This window comes from Bos indicus x Bos taurus, chromosome 1 (genome assembly GCF_003369695.1).
Source record: "Bos indicus x Bos taurus breed Angus x Brahman F1 hybrid chromosome 1, Bos_hybrid_MaternalHap_v2.0, whole genome shotgun sequence".
Classification (NCBI taxonomy): Eukaryota; Metazoa; Chordata; class Mammalia; order Artiodactyla; family Bovidae; genus Bos; species Bos indicus x Bos taurus.
Window position 1 is genome coordinate 68,876,889 of NC_040076.1, and position 24,331 is coordinate 68,901,219.

At 40.8% G+C, this 24,331-nt stretch overlaps 1 protein-coding gene across 1 annotated transcript in view; it reads left to right on the forward strand.

The window, feature by feature from the left end:
• Window positions 1–24,331, forward strand: part of UMPS (uridine monophosphate synthetase) — a 49,875-nt gene that overhangs the window by 12,077 nt on the left and 13,467 nt on the right. The window contains exons 2-5 of the mRNA XM_027536431.1: window positions 6,163–6,316; window positions 8,158–8,829; window positions 10,218–10,393; window positions 12,179–12,293. Coding sequence (XP_027392232.1) covers window positions 6,163–6,316; window positions 8,158–8,829; window positions 10,218–10,393; window positions 12,179–12,293 — 1,117 coding nt within the window. The remainder of the gene's footprint in view (window positions 1–6,162; window positions 6,317–8,157; window positions 8,830–10,217; window positions 10,394–12,178; window positions 12,294–24,331) is intronic.

The window sequence follows — 24,331 nt, forward strand, 5'->3', positions numbered from 1 at the left end:
CTTGTATGTTATTTGTTGTTTTTTCCTTGTTGCTTTTAATATTTTATCTTTGTCTTTAATTTTTGTCAGTTTGACTACTATGTGTCTTGGAGTGTTCCTCCCTGGGTTTATCCTGCCTGGGATTCTCTACTTCTTGGACTTGGTTGACTATTTCCTTTCACAATTTAGGGAACTTTTCAGCTATTATCTCTCCAGATATTTCTTAGGTCCTTTCTCTCTTCTCCTTCTAGGACCCCTATACTGCAAATGTTGGTTGTTTAATGTTATCCCAGAGGTCTCTTACAGTGTCTTCATTTCTTTTCATTCTTTTTTCTATATTCTGTTCTACAGCAGTGATTTCCACTATTCTGTCCTCCAGATCATTTATTCATTCTTCTGCCTTATTCTGCTGCTGATTCCTTCTAGTGTATTTTTCATCTGTTTGTTTGTTCTTTAGTTCTAGTAGATCTTTGGTATTCTTGCATTTTCTCCATTGTTTTTCGGAGATCCTGGATCATCTTCACTATCATTATTCTGAATTCTTTTTCTGGAAGGTTGCCTATCTCCACTTCATTTAGTTGTTTTTCTGGGGTTTTATCTTGTCCCTTCATCTGGGACATAACTTTTTACTTTTTCATTGTGATTAACTCTCCATAATATGTTTTTTCCTTTAGCCACTGTGGGACTGTGCTGCTTCTTGCTTCTTCTGTCTGCCCACCGGTGTTTAGTTGCTCAGTCATGTCTGACTCTTTGCAACCCCATGGACTGCAGCACGCCAGGCTTCCCTGTCCTTCACCATCTCTTAGAGCTTGTTCAGACTCATGTCCATTGAGTCAGTGATGCCATCTAACCATCTCATCCTCTGTCATCCCCTTCTCCTCCTGCTTTCAATCTTTCCCAGCATCAGGGTCTTTTCCAATGAGTCAGTTCTTCAAGTTAGGTGGCCAAAGTATTGGAGTTTCAGCTTCAGCATCAGTCCTTCCAGTGAATATTCAGGACTGATCTCCTTTAGGATTGACTGGTTGGATCTCCTTGCAGTCCAAGGGACTCTCAAGAGCCTTCTCCAGCACCACAGTCCAAAAGCATCAATTCTTCGGTGCTCAGCCTTCTGTATGGTCCAACTCTCACATCCATCCATGACTCCTGGAAAAACCATAGCTTTAACTATACGAACCTTTGTCAGCAAAGTAGCGTCTACTTTTTAATATGCTGTCTAGGTTGCTCATAGCTTTTCTTCCAACAAGCAAGTGTCTTTTAATTTCATTGCTGCAGTCACCATCTGCAGTGGTTTTGGAGCCCAACAAAATTAAGTCTGTCACTGTTTCCATTGTTTCCCCATCTATTTGACATGAAGTGATGGGACCAGATGCCATGACCTTAGTTTTTTGAATGTTGGCTTTTAAGCCAACTTTTTCACTCTCTTCTTTCACCTTCATCAAGAGGCTCTTTAGTTCTTTGCTTTCTGCCATAAGGCTGGTGTTATCTGCATATCTGAGGTTATTGATATTTCTCCCGGCAATCTTGATTCCAGCTTGTGCTTCATCCAGCCTGGCATTTTGTATGATGTACTCTGCATGTAAGTTAAATAAGCAGGATGACAATATACAGCCTTGACATTCTCCTTTCCCAGTTTGGAACCAGTCTGTTGTTACATGTCCAGTTCTAACTGTTGTTTCTTAACCTGCGTACAGGTTTCACAGGAGGCAGGGATTCCCATCTCTTTGAGAACTTTCCCCAGTTTGTCATGATCCATATGGTCAAAGGCTTTAGTGTAGTCAATGAAGGAGAAGTAGATGTTTTTCTGGAATTCTCTTGCTTTCTTGGTGTTCCAGTGGATGTTGGCTATTTGATCTCTGGTTCCTCTGCCTTTTCTAAATCCAGCTTAACCATCTAGAAGTTCTCGGTTCATGTAGCATTGAAACCTAGCTTGGAGAATTTTGAGCATTACTTTACTAGCATGTGAGATGAGTGCAATTGTGCAGTAGTTTAAGATTCTTTGTCATTGCCTTTCTTTGGGGTTGGAATGAAAACTGACCATTTCCAGTCCTGTGGCCACTGCTGAGTTTTCCAAATTTGCTGGCATGTTGAGTGCAGCACTTTTAACAGCACCTTCTTTTAGGATTTCAGATAGCTCAGCTGGTACGGTTAATGGCAACCACCAAGGGGGACCTTCCCAGACTGGTGCCCCTGTCCCTGTGGTGAGCCCCTGCTGACTCCACAGGAGGCTTTCCAACACTATCAGGTAGTTTGGTTCAGTCTCCAGTGGGATCACTCCTCCTTTTCTGGGTCTTTGTTCATGCAAGATTTTGTTTGTGCCCTCGAAGACTGGAGTCCATGTTTCCCCTAGTCCTGTGGAAGTCCTGTAATCAAATCCCACTGGCCTTTGAGGCCAGATTCCCTGGGGATTTCTAGTCCCTTTGTCAGATCCCCAAGCTGGGAAGCCTGAAGTGGTGTTCGGAAGCTTCATAACAGTGGGATAACTTTTTGGCATTATTGTACTGTAACCTGTGGATCACTCACTTGGCGGGTATGGAATTTGATTTTATCGTGATTGTGCCTCTCCTGCTGTCTTACTGCAGCTTCTTCTTTGTCTTTGGACGTGGGGTATCTTTCTTTGGTGGGTTCCAGTGTCCTGTCAATGATGGTAACAGCTAGTTACCATTTGGGTGTTCTCACAGGAGATGAGTGCACATCTTCTACTCCACTATCTTAAACTGGAAGCCATTATTCTTCTCAGTATTATCCCCTTGGTCTCCTAGACTGTTTCTGCTTTTTAAAATTCTGGGGTTTTGTTTATTGCTGCCCTGTTTGGGTGAGTTCCCCTGCCCTGTCTTCCAGATTACCAATCTTTCTGCTTTATCTAGTTTTGAACCCCTTTAGTGTGTTTTTCAGATAAGTTATTATATTCTTCAGCTCTCTGATTTTTGCATTTTCTCTTTTTTCAAGTTCATCTATTCTTTTTCCTATTTTGGTGAGCATCTTTATGACCATTACTTTAAATGCTTTATCAGGTAAATTACTTACCTTTTTCATTAAGATTTTTTCTAGGAGCTTTATCTTTTTCTGTTTTTGGAACATATATCTCTGTTCCTCAATTCCTCAATTTGCTTGACTCTGTGTGTGTTTCCATGTGTTAGGTGAAACAGTTATTTCTTCCAGTCTTGATGGGGTGGCCCCACGTTGGAAATGAACCTTACTTACCCTTTAACCTTGCCATAGTTCTTGGTTATTTCTCAAACTGTGTATTCTACTGTTTCACACCTGTGGAGCCCAGAAATGAAATCCGCCTTTGCAACCAGAGTACACACTCCAGTAGTGTCCCCTGTTTGGGCTGCATATGCCTGCTGGCTTTGGTGCGTATCCACACTGCTGCTGTGGCTGCAGGACTGGAAGGGATGGGGAGCATGCTGTTATGCTGTTGCAGAAGCATGGGGAAATGGTGCATTCCCCTGCGGCCTCTGGGGGTGCTGGGCAGAGGTGTGTGGGGAAGGCACTAGCAAGTTAGAGAGTGTGAAAATGGTGCCTGCTGGTGCTTCCACTGGAGAAGGCAACGGCACCCCACGCCAGTACTCTCGCCTGGAAAATCCATGGATGGTGGAGTCTGGTAGGCTGCAGCCCATGGGGTCGCTAAGAGTCGGACACGACTGAGCGACTTCATTTTCCCTTTTCCCTTTCATGCCTTGGAGAAGGAAATGGCAACCCACTCCAGTGTTCTTGCCTGGAGGATCCCAGGGACGGGGGAGCCTGGTGGGCTGCTGTCTATGGGGCTGCACAGAGTCGGACACCACTGAAGCGACTCAGCAGCAGCAGTGCTTCCATACCTGGAGAGAGCTCCAGCGGTGACATTCCGGCAGAGTTCTTAAGATTACCAAATGAATTTCCTTGATATATGATCTGGGCTCTTTTCAAGCTGCTGCCCTTTAGCTGGGTCACAGGGTGAGTAAGTCTGCTCACAATCCAGTTAAGAGCAAATCTCCATTCCCTGCATCCATCTGGTTTTCCTGGATCTAAACTCTGTTGGTGTTCAAAGCCAAGTGTTTTGAGTACTTATCTGTCTGGTGCGGGTTCGCAGGTTAGGGCGACTGATGTAGGGTGTCAGGGGGAAGTTCAGTTTTTGTGAGCTCCATGTTGCTTATGGGTTGCTGAAGTGGGGATGGAGTTTTGAGGGGACTGTGTCTAACTTCTCCCTATCTCAGTAGGCCTTTTTATCCTTTGTTGTGATGTAGCTGTTGTGCTAGTTCTCAGGTTCATTTAGAGGGAATTGTTGACAGTGAGCTACAGAATTGTGTCAACGAGAGGAGGTGAGTTCAGGGGAGTTCTTACTCTGCAGTCTTGAGCCACTTTCCCACTTGCTTATTTCTGGTTTCGTTGCCTTTGCTTTTGGTGCCAAATCCAAAAATCATTGCTAAGACCAATGTCAAGGACTTACCACTTGTTTTTTTCCAGGAATTTTATGGTTTCCTGTCTTAACATTCAAGTCATTAATCCATTCTGAGTTAATTTTTATGTATGGTGTAAGATAGTAGTCTAATGTGCCCCAAACCTGTTTGTTGAAGAGACTATCCTTTTCCCTTTTTATATCCTTGGCTCCTTTAATGTGTATTGATTGAACATATATGTGTAGCTTTATTTCTGGGCTTTCCATTCTGTTGACCTGTGTGTCTGGTTTTATGCCAATACCATATTGTTTTGATTACTATTAATTGGTAATATAGTCAGAAATCAAGGAGCATGATGCCTCTAGTTTTGTTCTTTTTCAAGATTGTTTTGGCTATCCTGGGTCTTTTGTAGTTCCGTACAAATTTTAGGATTGTTCCATTTCTGTGAAAAGTGCCATTGTAACTATATAGAAATTGTATTGAGTTTGTTTATTGCTTTGGATAACATGGACATTTTAACATTTTAATTCTTCTGATCCATGAGCCTGGAATCTTCTTCCATTTGCTTATGCCACCTTCAGTTTTTTTTAAATCTAATATTTTTAACGTGCAAGTCTTTCACTTGCTTGGTTAAATTTATTTGTAGGTGTTTTATGTAGAAGGCAATGGCACCCCACTCCAATGCTCTTGCCTGGAAAATCCCACGGAGGGAGGAGCCTGCTAGGCTGCAGTCCATGGGGTCGCTGGGAGTCGGACACGACTGAGCGACTTCACTTTCACTTTTCACTTTCATGCATTGGAGAAGGAAATGGCAACCCACTCCAGTGTTCTTGCCTGGGGAATCCCAGGGACAGGGAAGCCTGGTGGGCTGCCGTCTATGGGGTCGCACAGAGTCGGACACGACTGAAGCGACTTAGCAGCAGCAGCAGCAGCAGGTGTTTTATTCTTCATAATGTGACTGCTTTCTTTTTAAATATTTGTATTTATTTATTTGACTGCACTGGGTCTCAGTTGTGGCACATGGGACCTTTGACCTTTGTTGCGGAATCTTTAGATATGTGGAATGTAGAATATGGAATCTTTAGATATGTGGAATGTAGAATGTGGAATCTTTAGATATGTGGAATGTAGAATATGGAATCTTTAGATATGTGGAATGTAGAATGTGGAATCTTTAGATATGTGGAATGTAGAATGTGGAATCTTTAGATATGTGGAATGTAGAATGTGGAATCTTTAGATATGTGGAATGTAGAATGTGGAATCTTTAGATACAGCATGCAGGATCTTTAGTTGTGGCATGTGGGATCTACTTCCCCAACCAGGGATAGAACCTGGGTCCCCTGTGTTGGGAGCACCAAGTCTTAGCCACTCATTCACCAGACAAGTCCTGATGCGATTGTTTTCTTAATTTCTCTTGTAAAACTTCTTAATTGAAAACTTGTGTTGGGAAAATAAAACTGATGGGTTTAGATACTCAAAGCATAATGAATTACTGAGAACAACTGTGAAGCCTAAGTGTAATGCTCAGTCTCAGGGTCAATATCATAGTCTTTCCTGACACATTCCATGTTGCCCTTGAAGCAGCCCTGAGTCTGTCCAAGTAGATTAATTCTTGTGTTTTTATATTTGTTTTGTAAACTGGAATTTGTGGAGAGAATAATTTAACAAGGCATTTATATTTTTCTGGCCCAAGTTTGAGACTTTCCTTTGCTAGGTTCTTACTGTCACTTTGTTACATGTTTTATATACAGCTTTAAAAACAGTAATAATAGGTCATTCATATGTTCTTTTTCTTTAACAGGTTGCAGAAATGTTATTTCAAACTGCCGAAAATGCAGAGATCAATTTTGACACTGTGTGTGGAGTACCTTATACAGCTTTACCATTGGCTACAATTGTCTGTTCAACCCACGAAATTCCAATGCTTATCAGAAGGAAGGAGAAAAAGGATTATGGTAAAGTAAAAGTAGTATAGCATTAAGTTGATTCGTAACCTGGCACTTTTAGAATTTGTTCTTCTAGGCACTGAGGTTGATAGTCACCTTGAATATTCCTCATAAGTCCTTTAAGTTGTTACAACCTTGGAGTGTGTTAACTGCTGTTAGAAAGCAACCCCCTTTCCTTTAGAGTCTGGGGATAAAATGCTTTATGTTAATTAGGCAGTAAAAAAAAAAAAAAAAAGTGCCCTGTGCTCCAAATTTATGAAACCCAACATTTTTACCAGGACTTTCCTCATCAGCAGAATGCTTTTAGAGCACATACTTTCCCAGGGTACCATGTTCAAATTACATGAATAAAACCATTCCCTTAAAGCGAGGTAAAGGAATTCCTTGGTGGCCCAGTGGTTAGGACTCTGCATTTCCACTGCAGGAGGCCTGGTTGGGGAAGTAAGATCCTACAAGCCATGAAGCATGGCAAAAAAGAGGGGGGGAGGGGGAGGCAATGTAAATGCTGCATAGAATTCTAAATAGAGATTTATTTTTTTTTAATGGGTTCATGGTAATAAGTTATCAGGTGGGTATTTCAAACATGTTTTAAAGCTACATCAGTCTAAAAGTATTGGGACTGACTTCATATTTTATTACATTAAGAATTAATGTTTTTTGGTATTATTTCTGTTTTGTTGCTTTTTTTGATGAGTCCTTTTTTACCAATGTGTTCTAAAAATTTTTATGATGAAATCATATGATGTCTGAGATTTGCTTCTAAAAATTGTTGGGGGGAGGGTGGGATTGGAATTATAGCTGAAACAAGATTGCCCATGAGTTATTAGGTGGCAAGTGGCTGTATTTGTGGAGATTTGTTATACTCTTGTCTAGTTTTAGTTTATTCAACATTATAAAAACTAGAATAATATTTTTGCTATTTAGTGGCACAGTGTTTTATCTATATGAATCTCTCCCACAAGGAAACTATTATTTCTATTTTCTTATTATGTATCTTCAAAAAATTGCTCAGAATATGATCATTCATTTTAAAATATACCTATAAATACAGTCTTATGTTCTCATCTAAGTTAAACTTGCCAGTTCTTCAAGGAAGAAAAGTGGGGAAAAGACAAAGATAGTACATGTGGGAAAGTTAAAAGTGGGCAAAACACCCACTAAATATATTCTGCGTCAAAATAAGGCAAATTTGGTGGTGAAAAACACAAAAATGCGTCTCTGAAAACACAGGTCTTTGTAGTCTACAGCATGAATTATTTACAATTTGTAGGTTATCTGAAAATAGTCTGTAGTAGGCCCACTGGAGTGGGCCAGTATATTTAGTCACATTACATTATATAATTCATAAGGATGTAGTGATTCATCTAAATGGTGGTTGAATATTTTCCCTCCTCAATTTGTATACTCAAAGGCCAGTTGTTTTGCCGATCTTGAATAAAGAAATTGTTAATGGAAAAAGGAATGATTTCATTGATGATATTGTGCTATTCTTTAATAACTTTCATCAGTCCAGGTGATCTTGCCTAAAGAAACCCATATTTGAAATTTTGATCATAAACACATTGTGATGTTTTACGAAGTTAAATAATTTGCTAGTTTTATTGTAAATATTCTGTATATGTAACTTTGACAGTTTGGAAATAGAGACATTTAACAAAACAGTAAATCATAGCACATTGAAGATTCATCAGAAATTTAAAAAATATATTTCCAAAGTGGATTATCAGAAAGTATAATTTAGATTATCCACCTTTTCATAAATACATGCCAAATTTATACTATAGATACATCTTGAGTTGGTTGAAATACATAATTTTAAAATGGAATCAACATAGTTTTTTCTTTCCCAGGTACTAAACGGCTTATAGAAGGGGCTGTTAATCCAGGAGACACCTGCTTGATCATTGAAGATGTTGTGTCCAGCGGATCTAGTGTTTGGGAAACTGCTGAGGTTCTTCAGAAAGAAGGCTTGAAGGTCACTGACGCCGTAGTGCTGGTGGACAGAGAGCAGGGGGGCAGGGACAATCTGCAGGCCCGTGGGATTCGTCTCCACTCAGTGTGCACATTGTCCACAGTGCTGCGTATTCTTGAGCAACAGAAGAAAATCAATGCTGAGACTGTGGAGAGAGTGAAGAGATTTATTCAGGAGAATGCTTTTGTGGCAGCTAACCCTAATGATTCTCTCCCTTCTGTGAAGAAAGAACCCAAAGAACTAAGTTTTGGTGCACGTGCAGAGCTGCCTGGGACCCACCCGGTTGCAGCGAAGCTTCTCAGGCTTATGCAAAAGAAGGAGACCAATCTGTGTCTGTCTGCTGATGTTTCAGAGTCCAGAGAGCTGCTGCAGCTAGCAGATGCTTTGGGATCCAGAATCTGCTTGCTTAAGATTCATGTAGATATTTTGAATGATTTTACTCTGGATGTGATGAAGGAGTTAACCACTCTGGCAAAACGCCATGAGTTTCTAATTTTTGAAGACCGGAAATTTGCAGATATAGGAAACACAGTAAAAAAGCAGTATGAAGGTAAGCATTATTCAGGAACCAACAAGAATCAAAATCCAGCCTAAACTGGCTGAAGAACAAAAGGAAATGTATTGGCTCACGTGACAAGCGCAGCAGTAGAACAGCCTGTCAAGCGTGGTTGGATCTAGGAGCTCAAGTGATATCTTTCGGGCTTACTTTCTCCTCAAGTCTCAGCTCTGCTTTCTTCTCTCTTCTTCCTCAGGTAGGCACATTCCTCATGCCTGCCCCAAGCCAATCACTCAGGCCTGGGTATAGCATACCTTTATTAACTCACTTGGGTAATACACCCTACTGCTGGTGATGTGAGGCTATTAGCTTTACGTAAACTTCTTGAAACCCGAGTACAGGGTTAATTCTCCTAAAGAAAACGGCTGGGCTGATGCCAGAAGAAAGGGACATGGGTTTTAGGCGGGCAGAAATGACAGGTGTTGGCCCTGGCAGAATAAAACACAGTTCTGCATCTTTGGAGAATGAAAATCGCAGATACAGGAAATAAGGAAAAAGTAGTATAAAGTGGTGAGATTTATTTTTAGCAGAAAAAGATCTGTTGATACACATCCTTTTTTAAAAGTGTTAAATAGGAACTCAGAGTAGAGCATACATTAGTAAAAATGCTTCTTTTACCCATTCATCTATGCAAATTTCTGTCATATTTATGTAATGCTTTTTTGTTTTCACTTAACCTTACAACAGACATTGTTCTTTAATAAGCATCTTTTAAGATAATTTTTTCTTAAAGTAATATATGCATATTCTTAAGCTACTTCTTTAAGAATAGATTTGTTTGTAATGACTTCATATGCTTAAGATACTGACTGTTGAAAAAGTTATACAAGCTTTCTACAAGTTTGCATATAGTTTTTTCAAAAATCTACTTGAGTTATTGTTCTGCTTTTAAAATGATTACAATTGCTTTATTGAAATTTGAAGAGCTAGTGAAACCTAAGGAACAGGAAGAAGATTTAAGAGCTGGTAAGTTCCTGAGATATCCCTACAGAGTGAAAATCTGTCATCTTCAGAGGAATTTCAGTTTGCTATCTTTGACCTCAATACACCTGTCTTCACTGGAGTCCCTTTCCAGTTGCATAAATCTTACTGATGGCCACAAACATCAGCCTGCAAAGAAAAACACCCTTACCAGTTTTGCTAATAAACTAAGTATCGAGCTTACAAGATTTTTTTCTCCTTGTTATTTCTCAACTAGCTAAGCAGATGGAAAATTTTATTTTTCACAAATAGGTCCACTGATAGTTACTAAAATTCTTGAAGTGCTTCACTGTTTGATTGGCATGTTACTAGATTATTTCCATATTGTAGATGGTTGGTTGAGTTAAAAGTTAAAGGTTTTTGTTTGAAAATTGACAAACATCTTTTTTTCCCTTTCTGAGGTGGGGTCTTTAAAATAGCTTCCTGGGCAGATCTTGTGAATGCTCACGCCGTGCCCGGCTCAGGAGTTGTGAAAGGCCTGGAAGAAGTCGGCCTGCCACTGCACCGGGCGTGCCTCCTTGTTGCAGAAATGAGCTCTGCTGGCACCTTGGCTACTGGGAGCTACACTGAGGCAGCAGTAAGTGACAGAGGAGAGGGACTGGGGCAAGGAAGGCAGGACTGTGGCACTAGATGTTACAGGGAAAGAAAATACCTGCATCTGGGGTCTGTGGACTTGCCGCCCAAAACAACAAATCAGCTGCTGTTACTGGGGCAGTATAGTAATACTAGTTGGCTAGAATGCACTGATGGTTAGTAGCCTTTTATGTCTTATAGCAGACACTAAAGAGATTTGAATGGTACTACAAGAGAAACATTGAAACACAGATATTGGGTCAAATAAACATATGTGTCTGTATGTACCTGGCCTTTAAGATAGAGTTTTTACCATCTCCCCATGAGTTGAAATTGAAGAGCTTTTTTCCAGTTTCTTGGAATCTTCCTGAGTCACAAAGATACACGTTCTCATGACAGCAGCCCACGAAGTGGGTTATCTTTTTCAGTCTTTGATATTGATTGGGGTTCTATAGGAGAGCTCTTAATTAGAGTCCAGACACGTTATTTCCTCTAGTAACTCCCCATTATTAAAAATTCTTATGTGTGTGCTTAGTCGCTCAGTTGCGTTCAACTCTTTGCCACTCCATGGACTGCAGTCCGCCAGGTTCCTATGTTCGTGGGGATTCTCAGGCAAGAATACTGGAGTGGGTTGCCATTCCCTTCTCCAGGGGATCTTCCCAACCCAGGGATCAAACCCAGGTCTCCCACATTGCAGGTGAATTCTTTACCGACTAAGCCGCCAGGGAAGTTCTTATAGCACCATACATGTTCTGATGTACCATACCCAGCTCCCACCCCCTGCACACCAGAACAGCATAAGAGATGGATAATCATCTGCTTATAAAGTCCCTCTTCACATTCTCCTCTGGGCAAGTTTCCTAGTTGGATAGTCACCTAGAAAGATGAGATGGATTACCTTTGCATATATTTTAAAGACTACTTTTTAAAGTAGTAGGAACTTTTAATAAATTCCCATGTAAAAATTAAAACTTTATTTTTCATATTTCAAAGGTTGTGGAACTGTGAAAAACTCATGGCCCTAGGGCCAGGTATTAACCCTACCCTTGATTTGACCATAAATGTCTGTGATTTCCCAGCTGACTTAGCAGAGGGCCCATGAGTCAGTGTTAATATTTGGCATTCTGGATCTGGCTCAAGGACAGTACATTGATTATTGGTAGGTGGTAGTACTTAGTAGCAAGAATGAAACAGTCTGGGCCTCAGGGAAGAACCAAATTAGAAAGTTAGGCAGGGGGCGGAAAAAGAGTTAGGCAGACCTAGGGAATCTTCTAAAGATGTGAGGTAATGGAAGAGAAATTGTGGAGGCAGTGTTAAAGTATAGGGAAAGCTGTGGAGGTGGCTTCACACCTCTTCACACCTCTTCAGCTAGCTCTTTACAGCACAGCTGTTTTTATGTGGTGGCTGTCCTTGGATATCTGTGTAGATGGGCAGTAAGACTTCAGTGTAGCTTTATATCATTATAAATGTATTCTAGGGTATGATTTATATCCTTTTTGGAAGTAGGTAGGTCCCTAAACATTATTAAAAATAGATAATAATGGAGCATCTAGATTTTCGATGCAAATAGTATAGGATTTTTAGTGTTTTTAGTGTTTGCTTATGGGAGAAGGGGATAGGAGTTATTTTAGGGTCTTAGTGGAGCAGGTATGTAGATTCATATCTAAGATTACCTGTTTAGATATGAGTTCAATGTGACATGAGAAAATACATCCATAAGACAGCAGAGTTTCTTACGTTTGGTGTGGTTAACTGCTGTCTTGTCATCTGTTTATTACATTCCATTCAGGTGCAAATGGCTGAAGAACATTCTGAATTTGTGATTGGTTTTATTTCTGGCTCCCGAGTAAGCATGAAACCAGAATTTCTTCACTTGACTCCAGGAGTTCAGTTAGAAGCAGGAGGTAAGCCTATTGATTGGTAATGATTCCTCTAAAATGCTGCTTTTTCCAAGTCAGCAAAATAAAACCTAGATGTGCAAAAATAGCTTGCAGTCTAATTTTAGGATGAAAATCTAGAAGGTTACTTTTTATTGAAATATGCCTAGAAACTGGTAATTGTTTCCCAACTGATGTTTTGAAGATATTGCCAAAAAACAGGTGTTCTATGCTCAAGGAGGAATCCTCTAAACAGAATCAGACATTTGTTTAGGACTTTGCGGAATCTTTGTTTTGCTAATGTTTATTGTGACTTTTCAGTGTGGACATACAGGGTTCTGTCATGTCTTTCAAACTTATCTGAACACATAACACTTGTAGCAGTCTTAGAAATACAATTGCAGTGGCTCAAAAACTGCGAACTTTCCCACTGATAGTCTTGAGTTAATAAAGGAATGATCTAGGTTAATGTCCTATGGAACTCAATAAGCCTTCTTTTTTGTGTTACCTTTTTATTGAGATATAGTTGATTTACAATGTTGTGTTAATTTCTGCTGTACAGAAAAGTGATTAAGTTGTGTGTGTGTGTGTGTATTTATTTGTTGCAGTGCGTGGGCCTTCTCCTGTCAGGGCGAGCCAGGGCTATTCTTCACTGTGGTGCCCAAGTTTCCCGTTGTGGCCTGTGGGCTCTAGAGCACAGGCTCGGTAGTTGTGGTCAGGGCTTCGTTGCCCTGCGGCATGTGGGATCTTCCCGACCAGGGATCGAAGCCGTGTCTCCTGCATTGTGAGGTGGATTCTTACCCACTGCGTTACCAAGGAAGTCCTATATACACATTAAAAAATATTCTTTTCCATGATAGTTTATCACAGAATATTAAATGTAGTTCCCTGTGCTATATACAATAGGACCTTGTTATTCATCCATTCTATATATAATAGAATCTATCTGCTAACCCCAGACTCCCACTCCATCGCTTTCCCAGTCTGCCTCCCAGTTGGCGAGCACAAGTCTGTTGTCTTTGTCTGGGAGTCTGCTTCTATCTTGTCCGTGTGTTCATTTGTGTCATATTTTAGATTCCGCGTGTCAGTGGTATCATAGGGGGTTTGTCTTTCTTCCTTTCTGAGACTGTGTAGGTCCGTCCATGTTGGACGGATGGTGTTGTTTCGTTCTCTTTGTGGCTGAGTAGTAGTCCAGTGTGTATGCGCACACGTGCGTGCACGTGAGCATGTTTGTGTCACCCATCTTCTTTACTCACTGAACATTCAGATTGTTTCCATGTCTCGGCTATTGTGAATAGTGCTGCTGTGAACACAGGAGCGTGTGTGTCTTTTGAATGGATTCCTGCATCGTGTGGCAACTGTACTTTCAGCTTTCTGAGGAACTTCCTTACTGGTCTTTAGAGACTACACCAGTGTACATCCCGCCAGCATTGTGGGAGGTTCCCTTTTCCCCACACGCTTTCCAGCATTTGCTATCATCAGGTACCACGCTGTTAGTTTTGCTTTGCACTTCTCTAGTGATTAGCCATATTGAACATCCCTTTTCACGTGCGTGTTGGCCATCTGTGTGTCTTCTTTGGAGAATTTAGGTCTTCTGCCCATGATTGGGTTTTGTTGTTGTTGAACTGCATGAGCTGTTTGTACATTTTGGAAATCAAGCCCTTGTCAGTCACATGTGCGAATAAATATTTCTCCCCATCCATAGACTGTGTTTTTGTTTTGTTCATGGTTTCTTGCTGTGCAAAAGCTTGTGAGTTTGGTAAGTTCCCATTTGTTTATTTTTGCTTTTGTTTCTATTGCTTTGAGACACTGGTACAATTCATGTCAGAGAATGTTTTGCCTGTGTTCTCAGAGTTTTATTATGTCACGTCTTTAGGTCTTTAACCCATTTTGATTTTATTTTTGTGTATGGTGAGGGTGCAATCTGAAGATTGCTTTGGGTAGTGTGGCCATCTTAATTCTTCTGACCCTAGAACATGGGATATCTTTCCATTTCTTTGAATCATCTTCAGTTTTCTCTATTAACGTTTTATAGTTCTCAGCTTATAAATCTTTCACCTCCTTGGTCAGGTTTATTTCTAAGTATTTTGGGTTTATTTTGTGTGATTTTAAAAGTTTTTTAGTTTTTTGTTTTCTATTCCCTTTCTGATATTGTTAAAGAAATGAAACCAACTTCTCAATGTTAATCTTGTATCCCACTACGCTGCTGAAGTATCAGTTCTTTAGGGTTTTCTACACACAGTATCGTGTCATCTGCACAGAGGGCCTCTCAGGTAGTGCTGTAGAGAAGCTGCCTCCCAGTGCAGGAGAGGCAAGAGACCCAGGTTCGATCCCTGGGTCAGGAAGATCCCCAGAGGAGGGCATGGCAACCCACTCCAGCATTCTTGCCTGGAGAATCCTATGGACAGAGGAGCCTGGTGGCTATAGTCCATGGGGTCGCAAAGTGTCAGACACAACTGAGTGACTTGGCATGCATGTGTGCATGTGCATAAAATGACAGTTTTACCTCTTCCCTTCCAATTTGGATACCTTTTCTTTTTCTTGTCTGATTTCCAATACTATGTTGAATAGAAGTGATGAGAGTTGGCGTCCTTGTCTTGTTCCAGATTTTAGCAGGAAGGCTTTTTAGCTTGCCACCATTGCTTTTTTTCTGTGTGATGATCATGTGACTTTTCTTTGTTAATGTGGTGTATTATATTGATTTCGTATATTGTACCATTCTTGTGATCTTGAAGTGAATCTAACTTGGTCATGGTGTATGATCTGTTTTATGTTTGTTGGATTGGGTCTGCTAATACTTTGTTTAGAAATTTTGCATCTATATTTATCAAAGGTATTGACCTGTAATTTTCTTTTGTGGTGGTATACTTGTCTGGTTTTGGTATCAGTGTGATGGTGGCTTCATAAAACATCTTTGAGTGTTCCCTCCTCTTCAACCTTTTGGAAGAATTTGAGAAGGATCCTCAAATGTGTTAGTTTTTCTTTATATGTTTGGTTGAATTCACCTGTAAAACCACATGGTCCTTAAGTTTTGTTTGTCGCGAGCTTGTTCTTTTTTTTTTTAATTACAGATTTTGTTTCACTTCTAGTTTTGTTCACATTACCTGTTTCTTCTTACTTCAGTTTGGAGAGCTGTATATTTTCATTTCTTCTAGGCTGGCAAATTTGTTAGCATGGAGTTGTTTATAATATTGTCCTATGGCATTTGTATTTCTGCAGTATCGGTTGTTATTTCTCCTTTTTCATTTCATATTTGGGCTCTTTCCTTCTTTATAATCCAGGCCAGAGGTTTGTCAATTTTGTTTAACCAAGTCTTGGTTTCATTGATTTTATCTATTGTTTTTTAATCTATTTCATATTTTTCCTCTCAGATCTTGATTATTTCCTTCTGCTGACTTAGGCTTTGTTCTTTTTTCTAATTCTTCTAGGTAGTAGATTCTGCTGTTTGAGATTTTTCTTGTTTTTTGAGGAAGGCTTATATTGCTATGAACTTCCCTCTACAAAACCCTTTTGCAGCATCCCACAGATTTTGAATGATTATCTGTAAAGTCCATGTAATTGTTTTTTTCTCATTTCTTCTGTGGCTGATTTTTGTTTCATGCTGTGTAGTCAGAAAGATTTTCGAAATAATTTCTATCCTCTTTACCTCTTAAATTTGTTCAGGCTTTTTTTGTGTGTGTGTGTGCCCTGGTATGTGGTCAAGCCTAGAAAACGTTGCATGTGCACTTGAAAAGAATGTGCAGTGTTCTGAAAATGTCAGTTAAGGCTAACTCTCCTATTGTATCATTTAGGATCTCTGTTGCCTTATTGACTTTCTGTCTAGAGGATCTGTCCATTGTTGTGAGTTTCGTGTTAAAGTCTCCTGTTAGTATTTATGTATTTAGGTGCTCCTATATTCAGTTCAGTTCAGTCGTTCAGTCATGTCCGACTCTTTGTGACCCCGTGAACTGCAGCATGCCAGGCCTCCCTGTCCATCATGAACTCCCGGAGTTTTCCCAAACTCATGTCCATTGAGTTGGTGATCCCATCCAACCATCTCATCCGCTGTCATCCCCATCTCCTCCCACCCTCAATCTTTCCCAGCATCAGGGTCTTTTCAAATGAGCCAGCTCTTCGCATGAGGTGGCCAAAGTTTTGGAGTTTCAGCTTCAACATCAATCCTTCCAGTGAACACCAAGGACTGATCTCCTTTAGGAAGGATGGGTTGAATCTCCTTGCAGTCCAAGGGACTCACAAGAGTCTTCTCCAACACCACAGTTCAAAAGCATCAATTCTTTGGAGCTCAGCTTTCTTTATAGTCCAACTCTCACATCCACACATGACTACTGGAAAAACCATAGCCTTGACTAGATGGACCTTTGTTGACAAAGTAATGTGTACTTTTTAATATGCTGTCTAGGTTGGTCATAACTTTCCTTCCAAGGAGTAAGCGTCTTTTAATTTCATGGCTGCAGTCACCATCTGCAGTGATTTTGGAGCCCAGAAAAATAAAGTCAGCCACTGTTTCCCCATCTATTTCCCATGAAGTGATGGGACTGGATGCCATGATCTTCGTTTTCTGAAGGTTGAGCTTTAAGCCAATTTTTTCACTCTCCTCTTTCACTCTCATCAAGAGACACTTTAGTTCCTCTTCACTCTCTGCCATAAGGGTGGTGTCATCTACATATCTGAAGTTATTGATATTTCTCCCGGCAACCTTGATTCCAGCTTGTGTTTCTTCCAGTCCAGCGTTTCTCATGATGTACTCTGCATGTAAGTTAAATAAACAGGGTGACAATATATAGCCTTGATGAACTCCTTTTCCTATTTGGAACCAGTCTGTTGTTCCATGTCCAGTTCTAACTGTTGCTTCCTGACCTGCATACAGGTTTCTCAAGAGGCAGGTCAGGTGCCCTGGTATTCCCATCTCTTTCAGAATTTTCCACAGTTTGTGGTGATTCACACAGTCAAAGGCTTTGGCATAGTCAATAAAGCAGAAATAGATGTTTTTCTGGAACTCCCTTGCTTTTTTGATGATCCAGCAGATATTGACAATTTGATCTCTGGTTCCTCTGATTTTTCTAAAACCAGCTTGAACATCAGGAAATTCACGGTTCACGTATTGCTGAAGCCTGGCTTGGAGAATTTTGAGCATTACTTTGCTAGCATGTGAGATGAGTGCAATTGTGTGGTAGTTTGAGCATTCTTTGGCATTGCCTTTCTTTGGGATTGGAATGAAAACTGACCTTTCCCAGTCCTGTGGCCACTGCTGAGTTTTCCAAAGTTGCTGGCATATTGAGTGCAGCATTTTGACAGCATCATCTTTGAGGATTTGAAATAGCTCAACTGGAATTCCATCACCTCCACTAGCTTTGTTCGTAGTGATGCTCCTATTATTAGGTGCATGCATATTTGTTGACAAGAGTAAATATCTTCTTGTAGTGCTTATCATTAAATAGTGTCCTTTATCTTCCTTTACAGCCTTTGGTGTAAAGTTTGTTTTGTCTGACACAGGTATTGTGCTTTTTATTTTATGCTTGTGTTCTCTTTTGTGAATCTATTTTGTTTTTGAATTGTGCTTACCCTGTTTTTCAAGTATGTTAACCCCTTCATATATCTACTTACTTTAAACTGGTAATCATAGACTCAAACACATTCTGAAAAAAAAATCTACATTTTAATCTCCTTTGTTTTATGATTTTGATGTCCTCTTTTACATCTTCATATTTATCCTTTTGCTGTTCATTGTGGTTATTGTAACGTTCACACGGGATTTTTTTCTTTTAATCTGTATACCAGCTTTATTTAAGTGATTTACTTTTTGACTAATTTTCTTTTAATACAGCTTTTCTATTTAGGGAAGCCCTTGTAGTATTTCTTTCATAATAGGTTTAGTATTACTGTATTCTTCCACTTTTTGCTTGTCTGAGAAATTCTTTATCGCTGCTTCTATCTAAATGATAATGCTGTTGACTAGAGTATTCTAGGTTATAGATTTTTCTCTTTCAGGACTTCAGATATATATTTTGCTATTCCCTTCTGGCCTGCAGTGTTTCTGTAGAGAAATAAGCCGATTGTTTTTCTCTTACTGCCTTTAAAATGCTAACTTGTGCCATTTTACTTATGTCTTGGTGTAGCTCTGTTTGGGAGCCTCTGCGCTTCCTATACCTGGATATATTTCCTTCTTTAGTTTGGGAAGTTTTCAGAAATACTTTATATTTTCAGTCCCCCTTCTTCCCACCAGGAGGGTGTGGGAGCCTTTGGTCTTTCACAGTTCCCTCCAAGGGGTGCAGGTCCTGCCCAGATTCCTTTCTTTTTTTTGGTCCTACCTGGTTATATGGAGATTCTTTTTGTCCTTTCAGAAGTGTGATGTCTTCTGCCAGCATTCTGTAGGTATTCTGTGAGACTTGTTCCATGTGTAGATGTATTTTTTGATGTATTTGTGGGAGGAGGCGAACTTCACATTCTTCCATTTGGATAACTCTGTTTTGAACGGGGAAGAAATGGTGGTCTGGAAATATTTTTCCTGAATTGGTTATTGTATGAGAAACCTTGCTTATCACAAGTATGGGAGTTTATTCTATTCCACTTTCTATCTCTTTCCTTAAGATTGGAACTATGAACATCTGGTTCTCAGAAAAACTGTTTAAGATGAAAACAGCTCTGCTTCATGGAGGATGGAGAATGTTTGCGCACGTGCTCTGTCTTAGTTGCCACGTGCGGAGCTGGGGCTTCCCAGGTGGCGCTGGCGGTGAAGAACCCACTGCCAGTGCAGGAAGCATAAGAAGCATGGGGTCAATCCCTGGGTCAGGAGGGTTCCTCTGGAGAAGGGAATGGCAGCCCACTCCCGTATTCTTGCTTGGAAAATCCCGTGGACAGAGGAGCCTGGCGGCTACAGTCATGGCAAAACGAGAGTCTCACGTGGCTGAAGTGACTTGTGTATGTGCTTCTATGTTATGTTCCCACATCGAGAGGTACCTTTTCTACAACCCCTTAGTGTATCCTAGTTACAATTGGGCCATAATATGTTCAATCATTTCACTGTGGATACACTTGAACTTTTTATAAACTTAACGTTGTTGTACATATATTTTGCACATGTAGGGTATTTGGAACACGTTTATTAGGCTAGAAACCCCTTGAGGATGAGGTCTCTTTCTGAAGAATGCATATTCTCTAGCACAGTACCCCTGTGCATCATAAATGCTCTATAAATACACACATGTTGAGGGAAGGATAATACACTGTATAGAGGAGCAGATGCAAGAATTGGTGTTTCTGTGGATGGAATGATAATATTGAGAACATAATGAGATTATAGATTTGGTAAAGCTTAGTTGCTTTTAAATACTGAAATACTTCACTGTTGGATACCTATTAACCTTGACAGAACTAATTAATTTTTATAAATAACACTTGAAAGACATCCTTTTCAGGATTTTGCTTTCAATTAAGTAAACAAAAAACATGGCAGGTTAACCAAAAAAAAAGTAGATGTTCCCCTGGGACTAGAGAATATTGAAGGCCTCTGCTATTTTTCAAGTTTCACATTGTAGGTTTTATATACTACAGAGTAGGCCTCAGCAGAATGGCTTACCTATTTAAGACTTGATAATAGCTGCCTTGATTTAGGTCATACTGGAATGGTCTAGTGGTTTTCCCTACTTTCTTCAATTTCAGTCTGAATTTGGCAATAAGGAGTTCATGGTGTGAGCCACAGTCAGCTCCTGGTCTTGTTTTTGCTGACTGTATAGAGCTTCTCCATCTTTGGCTGCAAAGAATATAAATCCATCTGATTTCAGTGTTGACCATCTGGTGATATCCATGTGTAGAGTCTTCTTTTGTGTTGTTGGAAGAGGGTGTTTGCTATGACCAGCGCGTTCTCTTGGCAGAACTCTATTAGTCTTTGCCCTGCTTCATTCCGTCTTCCAAGGCCAAATTTGCCTGTTACTGCAGGTACTTCTTGACTTCCTACTTTTACATTCCAGTCCCCTATAATGAAAAGGACATCTTTTTTGGGTGTTAGTTCTAGAAGGTCTTATAGGTCTTTATAGAAGACCATTCAACTTGAGCTTCTTCAGCGTTACTGGTCAGGGCATAGACTAGGATTACTTTGATATTGAATGATTTGCCTTGAAAACAAACAGAGATTATTCTGTCATTTTTGAGATTGTACCCAAGTACTGCATTTTGGACTCTCTTGTTGACCATGATGGCTATTCCATTTCTCCTAAGGGATTCTTGACCACAGTAGTAGATATAATGGTCATCTGAGTTAAATTCACCCATTCCAGTCCATTTGAGTTCACTGATTCCTAGAATGTTAGCATTCACTCTTGCCAGCTTCTGTTTGACCTCTTCCAATTTGCCTTGATTCATGGACCTGACATTCCAGGTTCCTATGCAATATTGCTCTTTACAGCATCGGACCTTGCTTCTGTCACCAGTCACATCCACAACTGGGTGGTGTTTTTGCTTTGCTCTGTTCCTTCAGTCTTTCTGGAGTTATTTCTCCACTGATATCAGTAGCATACTGGGCATCTACAGACCTGGGGAGTTCAGTATTCTTGCCTTGAGAACCCCATGAACAGTATGAAAAGGCAGAGAGATACAACGCTGAAAGATGAAGTGGTTTGCCATTCCCTTCTCCAGTGGACCACGTTTTATCAGAACTCTTCACCATGACCCGTCCCTCTTGGGTGGCCCCACACGGCATGGCTCATAGTTTCATTGAGTTAGACAAGGCTGTGGTCCCTGTGATCAGATTGGTTAGTTTTCTGTGATTGTGGTTTTCAGTCTGTCTTCCCTCTGATGGAGAAGGATAAGAGGCTTATGGAAGCTTCCTGATGGGAGAGACTGACTGAGGGGAAATTGGGTCTTTTTCTGATGGACAGGGCCATGTTCCCTCCCTGGTATTTGACCCAGGGCCAAATTATGGTGGAGGTAATGAAGATAATAGCGACCTTCTTCAGCAGGTTCCATGGCACTGCTACATTCGGTGCCCCCAACCCGGCAACAGGCCACCACCGACCCACACCGCCACTGGAGACTCCCAGACACTTACGGGCAAGCCTGGGTCAGTCTCTTGTGGAGTCACTGCTCCCTTTTCCTGGTGCGCACAAGGTTCTGTTTGTGCCCGCCAAGAGTTTGCTTCCCAGTCCTGTGTAAGTTCTGGTGGCTCTATGGTGGAGTGAATGGCTACCTCCTTCAGGAGGGCTTATGCCGTACCCAGAGCCCCTGTGGCAGTCCACTGCTGACCCATACCTCCTCAGGAGACACTCAAACATAGTTCTGTCTCAGTCTCTGGGTCCTGGTGTGCACAAGGTATGTTTGAGCCCTCTGAGCATCTCTGGCGGGTATGGGGTTTGATTCTAAATGTGATTTCGCCCCTCCTACCGTCTTGCTGGGGGTTCTCCTTTGCCCTTGGACATGGGGTATCTCCTCAAAGTCACTCCAGCGCCTACCGTCTTGCTGGGGAAATAGCTGTGAAAACAATAGAAGCGAAAGGCGAAAAGGAAAGATGTACCCATCTGAATGCAGAGTTCCAAAGAATAGCAAGAAGAGATGAGAAAGCCTTCCTCAGCGATCAATGCAAAGAAATAGAGGAAAACAACAGAATGGGAAAGACTAGGGATCTCTTCAAGAAAATAAGAGATACCAAGGGAACATTTCATGCAAAAATGGGCTTGATAAAGGACAGAAATGGTATGGACTTAACAGAAGCAGAAGATATTAAGAAGAGGTGGCAAGAATACACAGAACTATACAAAAGAGATCTTCACGATGGTGTGCTCACTCACCTAGAGCCAGACATCCTGGAATATGAAGTCAAGTGGGCCATCACTATGAACAAAGCTAGGGGAGGTGATGGAATTGCAGTTGAGCTATTCCAAATCCTGAAAGATGATGCTGTGAAAGTGCTGCACTCAATATGCCAGCAAATTTGGAAAACTCAGCAGTGGCCACAGGACTGGAAAAGGTCAGTTTTCATTCCAATCTCAAAGACAGGCAATGCCAAAGAATGCTCAAACTACTGCACAATCGCACTCATCTCACACGCTAGTAAAGTAATGCTCAAAATTCTCCAAGCCAGGCTTTAGCAATATGTGAACTATGAAGTTCCTGATGTTCAAGCTGGTTTTAGAAAAGGCAGAGGAACCAGAGATCAAATTGCCAACATCCTCTGGATCATCGAAAAAGCAACAGTTCCAGGAAAACATTTACTTCTGGTTTATTGACTATGCCAAAGCCTTTGACTGTGTGGATCACAATAAACTGTGGAAAATTCTGAAAGAGATGGGAATACCAGGGCACCTGACCTGCCTCTTGAGAAACCTGTATGCAGGTCAGGAAGCAAGTTAGAACTGGACATGGAACAACAGACTGGTTCCAAATAGGAAAAGGAGTTCTTCAAGGCTGTATATTGTCACCCTGCTTATTTAACTTCTATGCAGAATACATCATGAGAAACGCTGGGCTGGAAGAAGCACAAGCTGGAATCAAGATTGCCAGGAGAAATATCAATAACCTCAGATATGCAGATGATATCACCCTTATGGAAGAAAGCAAAGAAGAACTAAAGTGTCTCTTGATGAAAGTGAAAGAGGAGAGTGAAAAAGTTGGCTTAAAGCTCAACATTTCAGAAAACTAAGATCATGGCATCCAGTCCCATCACTTCATGGGAAATAGATGGGGAAACAGTGAGAGACTTTATCTGCAGTAATTTCGGAGCCCCCCCAAATAGTGACTGCAGCCATGATATTAAGACTTTTGTTCCTTGGAAGAAAAGTTATGACCAACCGAGACAGCATATTAAAAAGCAGAGACATTACTTCGCCAGCAAAGGTCTGTCTAGTCAAAGCTGTGGCTTTTCCAGTAGTCATGTATGGATGTGAGAGTTGGACCATAAAAAAAGCTGAGCAATGAAGAATTTATGCTTTGAACTGTGGTGTTGGAAAGGACTCTTGAGAGTCCCTTTGCTGCAAGGAGATCCAAGCAGTCCATCCTAAAGGAAATCAGTCCTGAATATTCATTGGAAGGACTGATGCTGAAGGAAAACTCCAAACTTTGGCCACCTGATGCAAAGAACTGACTCATTGGGAAATATTGAAGGCGGAGGAGAAGGGGACAACAGACCATGAGATGGTTGGATGGCATCACTTACTCAATGGACAGAATGTGAGTAAACTCTAAGAGTTGGTGATGGACAGGGAGGCCTCGCATGCTGCACTCCCTGGGGTCTCAAAGAGTCGGACAAGACTGAGTGACTAAAGAGTTGCTCTAGTAGCTTGATGGACTTCTCAGGTGGGTGAGTGGTAAAGAATCCACCCACCAAGCACGTTCCACTCCTAGGGCAGGAAGATTCCCCTGGAGAAGGAAATGTTCACCCGCACAAGTATTCTTGCCTGGGAAATCCCATGGACAGAGGAGCCTGGAGGACTGCAGTCCATCCAGTGGCAGAAGAGGTAGACACAACTTAGCAACTAAATAAGAAAGTACTTGACAATTTTTATTTTAAACCCTATATTTGTGCTAAACATTTTATGAGTTGGTTGGATTTGGATTCCTAGTGCTTACAGTATCTTTAGACAAATCACTTCCCTTGTTTCGGTCTCATTTTCTTGATCTGTAAAATGTGGATAACAACTCTGAACCTCAGAGTTGTTGAGAGGCTTAAAAGATAATGTGTGCAAAGCACTTAGCACAATGTCTTGGCATAGAGTACTCGGCTTGTTGATTAGTAATATTTATTGGAAGCTGCCATAGTTTTCAAGTAGATAGTACAGTTAGGATCTGGGATTTTTAAAGCATCTTGGATTTGAAAGATAATGATATGCCACTTATCAGAAGTCTTCTGGAATAGCAGAATTTAAAAGGAAGGGAAAAATGGGGTTCAAGATGGCAATGTAGGCTAATCCTGAGCCAACCTCCTCCCAGATATGCTGAGTCTGTAACTACCTGTGTAACAGTTTCCTCTTGATAAAACCTAAGAGCTGGCTGAGCACAGTACAGTAAGCAAACAAGAAAACCATCTTGATATTGGGTCTTCGCCCCTGGTATGGAGACCCAGATACAAAGTGGAACTC